Genomic DNA, 8,680 nt, shown 5'->3' with positions numbered 1-8,680 from the left:
AGGAGGTGCCCCGGCGTGCGTGGCAGCCTGCGCCTGCGTGCATTCGTTTACCGCACAAGGACCGGCGCAGCAGCTGCGTCCTTGCCACAGCCCCGCCCAGGAATGCCCCGCCCCGGAATGCCCGGCCACGCCCCCGTCGTGCCCTGCTCAGCCCCATTGGCGCTACGCCACGGTTTGAATCCCACCACCATGGGAACCTGTTACTAAAATTTTTGGATCCCACCACTGCCTGAGTGGATAGGGTTGCCAACTCTGGCCTGGGAGATACCTGGAGATTTGGGGAGGGTGGAGTCTGGAGAGGGCGGGGTTTGGGGAGGGGAGGGACCTTTGTGGGGTATAATGCCATAGAGCCCACCCTCCAAAATGGCCATCTTCTCCAGAAGAACTGATCTTGGTCATCTGGAGACCAACTGGGAGTCAGCAACCCTAGGTCTGAAGGTGAGGGATGAAGCGAGTTCATGGTGGGGTCAACTCTATTAATAATAATAGAACTACCACTACTGTTGCACTCTGGCTATAACTAATATTTCAAATGCGTATCTCTATATACATGAATTTATTTCAACTTATTTTTGACAACTATAACAAATAGATTCAAGGTCATCCGTATTAATTCAGGTAAGTATTTAGTTCATACTCTCCCATCAGTTCAACATCCTTAAGGTAAGTATTTACTATTGCACTCCCCTTTCTTATGGGGGTCCACTCTATCACCTATGCTCCCCTCTCCCCCACCCCAGCATTCAATCCAATGAAGAGTTCTGGAGAATTCAAAACCTTCCATGCTCATTTGGGGTGTTTGGATTGGCCCCTTGAGAAGACGGTGTGGGGCTTTTAGTTGGGGATTGTGCATCAGCCCAAGTCAGCTACCTGCACCCTAACCTCTAGTGTACAAAAATGAAATAAGGACAAAAGTGCCTCTGGGCACATATAGAGTACCTTCCCTTTAGAAGAAGAGGAGGAGGGCAGAGGTGGGATCCAGCAGGTTCTCACAGGTTCCCGAGAGTAGGTTACTAATTATTTGTGTGTGCCGAGAGGGGGTGACTAATGGGTGACTTTGCCACGTGATTTTTGCCTTAGTTACGCCTCTCCTCTCAGCAGTAGCGCGCAGAACTTGAAGCAGTCTAGCAGGAGGTGCACCGCCCAAGGACCAGCGCAGCGGCTGCGTCCTTGCCACAGCCCCGCCCAGGAATGCCCCGCCCCTGGAATGCCCAGCCATGCCCCCGTCGTGCCCCGCCTAGCCCCATTGGCGCTACGCCACAGTTTGAATCCCACCACCATGGGAACCTGTTACTAAAATTTTTGGATCCCACCACTGGAGGAGGGGGAAGAGGAGGAGTTTGTACCTTGGGTTTGCACCTTGCCTTTATCTCCTGTAAGGAGTCTCAAAGTGGCTTACAAATTCCTTCCCTTCTTCTCCAGCCAGGGTGGCGTAGTGGTTAAGAGCAGGTGCACTCTGATCTGGAGAACCGGGTTTGATTCCCCGCTCTGCCACTTGAGCTGCGGAGGCTTATTTGGGGAACCAGATTAGCTTGTGCGCTCCAACACATGCCCGCTGGGTGACCTTGGGCTAGTCCCAGTTCTTTGGAGCTCTCTCAGCCCCACCTACCTCACATGGTGTTTGTTGTGAGCGGGGAAGAGAAAGGAGTTTGTGACCCCCCTTTGAGTCTCCTTACAGAAGAGAAAATGGGGATATAAATCCAACTCTCCTTCTCCTTACAACAGACTCTTTACCACTAAGGTGTTGCGGTCAACACTTTCCTTTATGGGAAGAAGATGCCGTTGTGAATTCAGAGGTGTAGGAGGCTTTGGGGGGCATCAAAGAATCCCTGAGGAGGTTTACTGGCTCCAGGAGGGTCATGAAATACACCAGGGGGGGGGGGGTGTCAGAGAAAGTAGAAGATGGGTTCCCTTGAGTCACCATGGCTAGTAGCCACTGAGGGGCCTCTCTCCTTGGCTCCCCAAGAGTCCTTTGGTGCTGAACCTTCTGCAGATGGGAATGTGGCAGATCCAAGCAGGAAGCATCAAGAACATAGCTAGATTTCTTAAGACGAGACGAAGAAGAGTTGGATTTATATCCCCCCCCCTTTCTCTCCCATAAGGAGACTCAAAGGGGCTTACAATCTCCTTTCCCTCCCCCCTCCCCCAACAAGCACTCTAAGAACATAAGAATAAGCCAGCTGGATCAGACCAGAGTCCATCTAGTCCAGCTCTCTGCTACTCGTGGTGGCCCACCAGGTGCCTTTGGGAGCTCACATGCACGATGTGAAAGCAATGGCCTTCTGCTGCTGCTGCTGCTGCTCCCGAGCACCTGGTCTGCTAAGGCATTTGCAATCTCAGATCAAGGAGGATCAAGATTGGTAGCCATAGATCGACTTCTCCTCCATAAATCTGTCCAAGCCCTTTTTAAAAGCTAGCCAGGTTAGTGGCCATCACCACCTCCTGTGGCAGCATATTCCAAACACCAATCACATGTTGCGTGAATAAATGTTTTCTTTTATTAGTTCTAATCCCCCCCCCCCCCCAGCATTTTCAATGAATGCCCCCTGGTTCTAGTATTGTGAGAAAGAGAGAAAAATTTATCTGTCGACATTTTCTACCCCATGCATAATTTTATAGACTGCAATCATATCCCCCCTCAGATGTCTCCCCTCCAAACTAAAGAGTTCCAAATGCTGCAGCCTCTCCTCACAAGGAAGGTGCTCCGGTCCCTCAATCATCCTCGTTGCCCTTCTCTGCACCTTTTCTATCTCTTCGATATCCCTGTGAGTTGGGTGGGGCTGAAAGAGCTCCGAAGAACTGTGACACCCAAGGTCACCCAGCTGGAGTGCACAAGCTCATCTAGTTCACCAGAGAAGCCTCCACAGCTCATGTGGCAGAGCGGGAACTCAAACCCAGTTCTCCAGATTAGAGCACACTTGCTCTTAACCACTACACCACGCTGGCTCTCAACCCACCCAAGGGACAGCATGAAAACTTTCAATTCAATAAGCCTTTATTGGCATATACACGATAATATAAAAACACAGTTCCAGTTAAAAAGTGAATAATAAAAAACTTCGCGTTTGTCATACAGTCAGTTTACAAACTTCTGACAAAAACTTTGCCACTATAAGGCAACAATGAAAATCCTGGCAATTTAAAAGCATAACTACTTTATCTGATTCCGTATAATCAATCATAGAGTCTATAGCTTGGGATAACAGACTGGATCGGAGTTCTTGGTGTAATAAGCAGTTCAGGAGAATATGTGGGATGGAATCCAGCTGTCCTATGCTACAGGTACAGAACCTTTTATCGCTTGGGAGACCTTTAAGTCTTCCTCTATGTAGCGGAGATGGCACGATGTTAAATCTAGCCAGCATATAGGCTCTCCTGTGCATGGGGCTTGTGAGCGCTGTAATATAATAGGCTGGGTATCCCTGCGTGAAAGGAATTGACATATTTGTTGGTGAACAAGATTTATTTGCCAAGCTCTGCAGTTGTTGATAGTCCATTGCTAACAGCCTCTCTTTGATGAGGGCAAAAGTTTCAGTGAAGGTTAGCATATTGAAGGAGTCACTGTCAGACAGCATGAAAACAAGGAGTCTGTATACTTTCAACCCCCACCCCCACCACCCCACTTCAACCCTGCTAACCTGTGTCAAACTCAGCCACCGGTCCTTGGCTTTTGAGGTCAGTGGAACAGAAGACAGCCCAGAGGTTGCAGAAGAGGCGCGCCACCACAGCGGCGGCTTTTATGCTGTCAGGCTGCGGGGAAGCAGATTAGGTGCCTCACATGACCTCCTGGCAAGGAGAGAGTCAGCTCCTCAGCCGGGGCGCTGAACTTGGAAGCCAGGCGGGGCGGTGACCCGACTGGAGGCTCTTGTCGTTTGGCTCCGGGAGACATTCCTCGCACCTTGTTCCTGAGGAACGCGAACAAATATCTTCGCTCTGCAAACTCAATGACAACCAGAAATTCCACCAAGGAAAGACAACCTTTGGAAAAACCGGACTCGACTGGGATAGCCCCAGGTCAGCCTGACCTCTTCAGATCTCAGAAGCTAGCAGGGTTGGTCCTGGCTGGTATTTGCCCGGCAGGATTTCAAGGAACACCAGAGGTTTGACGCAGAGTTAGGCAGAAACAAACCACCCCGAGGGTCTTTTTCCTTGAAAACCCCATGAGGCTTTAACCGAGAAGAGTGCAGTGGTTAAGGACCAAGAGGGTTACTTGTTCACAACTAATACTCAACCCAGGGGAAATTGGAAGTCCCTACAATAAACGTACCTATCTATATGTGTGATCTCTGTAATTGTCTTTTGTTGTCAAAGTGTTTCTGGGTAGAAATAAAGATCTTTTAAAAGAAAACCCCCCTGGGGCCGCCATAAATCAGCTGTGACTTGGTAGCAGAAAGAAAGAAAGAAAGAAAGAAAGAAAGAAAGAAAGAAAGAAAGAAAGAAAGAAAGAAAGAAAGAAAGAAAGAAAGAAAGACAGACGAACCAGCCAGATTCTCCACATACTTCTCGTTTCCAGATTCATGGAGAACCAGGGTGGTGTAAGTGGTTAAGAGCACTGGATTCTGATCTGGAGAACTGGGTTTGATCCCCCACTCCTCCACCTGAACAATGAACCTCAATCTGGGAACCGGGTTCAATTCCTTTCTCCTCCACACGAAACCCGCTGGGTGACTTTGGGCCTGTCACAGTTCTTTCAGAACTCTCTCAGCCCCACCTGCCTCACAAGGGGTCTGAGGTGGGGAAGGGAAGCAAAGGAGTTTGTAAGCCGCTTTGAGATTCTTTACAGGAGAGAAAAGCAGGGTATGAATCCAAACTCTTCTTCTCGTTTTATAATGAGCCCTGTGGGATCTTACACAACTCTGCAGAGCCTGTAAGACAGAGATGTTCCACTGGGGTTGGAGCAGGGGTCAGTAACCTTTACCACCCAAAGAGCCATTCGGACCCGTTTTCCACGGGCCCGAAGATCTACTGAGCTGGAGAGGCAGCTTTGCATGGAGCTGCCTCCGGTTCAGCCCCTCCACTCACCTTTCCTTCCAGTGCTGGGCAGGGAAACCCCCTCTGCCTGATGGAGCAGGCAGCTGCCTGCTCCATGGGGCAGAGGGAGGGTGATGACTGTGGGGATGGCAAAGGGGGAATGGTGGCTGCTCTGGAGGGACACACCCACGCTACCTTCTGACCTCCAGGGGCTGGAGGGCAGCATGGACATGTCCCTCCAGCCCCCCAGAGCAGCGCTGGAAGGAGAGGTGAGTGGAGGGGACGCAAAGAGCGGCGCCCTCACGCACAGAGCCGCCTCCAGTTCGGCCCCTCCACTCACCTTTCCTTCCAGCACTGCTCTAGAGGGCTGGAGGGACACTCCCACGCTACCCTCCGATCTCCAGGCCACGCGGAGGCACAGTATAAGGATGAAAGAGCCGCATGCGGCTCCAGAGCCGCAGGTTGCAAACCCCTGGGTTAGAGTGTCATACCGGAGAGACCCAGGTTCAAACTCCTTCTGCCATCCTGTGGCAATTGCTGATCCCACACACTCCATTCAGAAGAAGAAGAAGAGTTTGGATTTATATCCCCCCTTTCTCTCCTGCAGGAGACTCAAAGGGGCTTACAATCTCCTTGCCCTTCCCCCCTCACAACAAACACCCTGTGAGGTGGGTGGGGCTGAGAGAGCTCCAAGAAGCTGTGACTAGCCCAAGGTCACCCAGCTGGTGTGTGTGGGAGTGTACAGGCTAATCTGAATCCCCCAGATAAGCCTCCACAGCTCAGGCGGCAGAGCTGGGAATCAAACCCGGTTCCTCCAGATTAGATACACAAATCAACCCACCGAAACGGGGGGAAACATGCATATAAATGTGGAGAAACATAGGAAGTAGGTTTTTTGTTTTAGCATTCTGCCCTCCTTCTCAGCCCCGTTTGTGTTGAGTATTCTAAATTGGATTGCCCATACTTTATAGATGTTGTAGTTGCCTGTGCATTGTCGTGCAGTAGGGTAAGGTCTCCAGCTGGGCAGCAGCATAGATTGTGCCTGCCCCAGTGCCTGACAGCAAGCTGACCCCCTCATGGGGTCTTGTGCCGTTGTCCTTTTGATTGCCCCCCCACCCAAGTGGGTGTCCTGGAACTGGCCCACTTGGGAAGAGGCAAACAAGCGCTCCCAGCTGCTGTGCTGCATGAGACCCTATTGATGCCAAACCTTACAGAATGCCACTAGTTTCGATCTATGAACAAACCATCCATGCAATCTCAGCGCGGAGTAGTGGTTAAGAGCAGGTGCACTCTAATCTGGAGGAACCAGGTTTGATTCCCCGCTCTGCCACCTGAGCTGTGGAGGCTTATCGGGGGAACCAGATTAGCTTGTGCACTCCCAACACATGCCAGGTGGGTGACCTTGGGCTAGTCGCAGTTCTTTGGAGCTCTCTCAGCCCCACCCACCTCATGGGGTGTTCGTTTTGGGGAGGGAAGGGCAAGGAGATTGTAAGCCCCTTTGAGTCTCCTTACAGGAGAGAAAGGGGGGATATACATCCAACTCTTCTTCTTCATATGAGGGATTCGACTTGAAAAGGACAGACATTGCCAATATTTTCACGTGCTTTCTTTGCGAACTTCCAGTGGTCCGTGATGGCACCTACCTAGCGTCATGAAGAGGGCCTTGGCTCAGTGGTGGAGCATCTGCTTGCCATGCAGGAAGTTCCAGGTTCAATCCCTGGTAGTACCTTTACTTACAAAAGACCAGGTAGTGGGTGATGTGAAAGACCTCAGCTTGAAACCCTGCAGAGTGGCTGCTAGACAGAGCGGCCAAGACTGGTGCAGCAGAAGGATGTCTTCTCTGGTGGAACTATCCAAAACAGAGGGAAAGGGCTTTCCAAGAAAGCCAGTGTGATGTAGTGGCTAAGAGCGGGTGGATTCTAATCTGGAGAACCGGGTTTGATTCCCCACTCCCCCACCTGAGTGGCAGAGGCTTATCTGGTGAACCAGATGTGTTTCTGCACTCCTACATTCCTGCTGGGTGACCTTGGGCTAGTCACCGTTCTCTCCGAACTCTCTCAGCCCCACCTACCTCACAAGGTGTCTGTTGTGGGGAGAGGAAGGGAAAGGAGCTTGTAAGGAGCTTTGAGAAAAGGGGGAGGGGTATCCATCGAAAACTCTTGTTCCATTAAAGCCCTCTTCCTAAATTCAGATTGCTCACCCCAGGTGCACTGGGTCCAGGAAAACCACTTCACAGAGGCGTTCCTCCCATTGGGCAAAGTGGGCAGTTGCCCAGGGTGCCCCCTTGTGGTGGGCGCCAAAAATGCAGCTTCGTTTGTGGGATTGTTTTGTATTTTCAGTGTTTTTTCCGTTTTAGGCCTGCAGGGGATGCAGTTTTTAGGCTAGCAGCACCACAATTTCAGGGAGTTTTCAGGAGACTATCCTGATGATATCACCCAGGTTGGGTGAGGTTTGGTTTAGGGAGTCCAAAGTTATGGACTCCCAAAGGGAGTGCCCCATCCCCCATTGTTTCCAATGGGAGTTAATAGGAGATGGGGGCTACACCTTTGAGGGTCCATAACTTTGGACCCCCTGAACCAAACCTCACCAAACCTGGGTGGTATCATCAGTAGGGACTCACGAAGATACTCTGAAATTTTGGTGCTGCTATCTTAATAATCACACCCCTGACAGCAGGCACCCCCTGCTGTGTTCAGATTTGTGAGTTGGGGCATGTCCTATAATGTGATGGTGACTTTGAAACGACCTGGTGGAAAAAATCATTGTTTGGTCATGGTGGGGGAGGGTGGCCACCCATGGGGGGGGCATCAAACTCAGGTTTTGCCCAGGGCTCCAGTTTGCCTAGGTACACCACTGCCACTTCACAATCACAGGACTGAGTGTTTGGAAACCAGATGGCAGAATTGGTTAAGTTCCTGTTTCCCAAATCTTGGATGAGGCTGCCACAAACTCTTTGGCCTCAGAATTATAGGTCAAAAGGGAAATGAGGAATGAATCAGCTATGAAAATATGAGGAGGTCTGAGAGAACAGGCACTCTATTTAGAACCAGTGGGGTACTTTTAGGAGCGTATTTCCATGGCTTACCTTAGATAAGGCAGAAGCATTATCAGCTAATCAAGGCCTTGGCCGGCTCCAGTATCTTTTTGTGAGCCAGGCTTTGTATGTGAATAATGGGGAATTTCCAGGTGGCAACAAGAAGGAACTGGGGTGCTGTGTGGTTTCCGGGCTGTACGGCCGTGTTCTAGCAGCATTCTCTCCTGACGTTTCGCCTGCATCTGTGGCTGGCGTCTTCAGAGGATCTTCAGAGGAGCAGCAGAGGAGGCATCTTCAGAGGAGCAGCAGTGGCGTAGGAGGTTAAGAGCTCGTGTATCCAATCTGGAGGAACCGGGTTTGATTCCCAGCTCTGCCGCCTGAGCTGTGGAGGCTTCCCTGGGGAATTCAGATTAGCCTGTGCACTCCCACACACGCCAGCTGGGTGACCTTGGGCTAGTCACAGCTTCTCGGAGCTCTCTCAGCCCCACCTACCTCACTGGGTGTTTGTTGTGAGGGGGGAAGGGCAAGGAGATTGTCAGCCCCTTTGAGTCTCCTGCAGGAGAGAAAAGGGGGGATATAAATCCAAACTCTTCTTCTTCTTCTTCATCTGATGGTAGGAATGGAAAGCAAGTGGAGTATATATACTGTGAGGTGAAAAGGTGAGGCCATCTGAAT

The 8,680-nt window shown here is 50.9% G+C and overlaps 1 protein-coding gene across 1 annotated transcript in view; it reads right to left on the bottom strand.

Moving 5' to 3' along the window:
- Window positions 1-3,745: 3,745 nt before the first annotated feature.
- LOC125436696 (NACHT, LRR and PYD domains-containing protein 3-like) overlaps window positions 3,746-8,680 on the bottom strand; it is a 24,228-nt gene continuing 19,293 nt past the window's right edge. Inside the window, exons 9-10 of the mRNA XM_048503919.1 lie at window positions 6,709-6,820; window positions 3,746-3,978 (exon numbers count right to left, since the gene is read on the bottom strand). Of these exons, the coding sequence (XP_048359876.1) occupies window positions 3,746-3,978; window positions 6,709-6,820 (345 nt within the window). The remainder of the gene's footprint in view (window positions 3,979-6,708; window positions 6,821-8,680) is intronic.

Source organism: Sphaerodactylus townsendi, linkage group LG01 (genome assembly GCF_021028975.2).
Source record: "Sphaerodactylus townsendi isolate TG3544 linkage group LG01, MPM_Stown_v2.3, whole genome shotgun sequence".
NCBI classification, from domain to species: Eukaryota; Metazoa; Chordata; class Lepidosauria; order Squamata; family Sphaerodactylidae; genus Sphaerodactylus; species Sphaerodactylus townsendi.
Note: the sequence above shows the minus strand (reverse complement) of the source record. Positions and strands in the feature narration are given on the sequence as shown.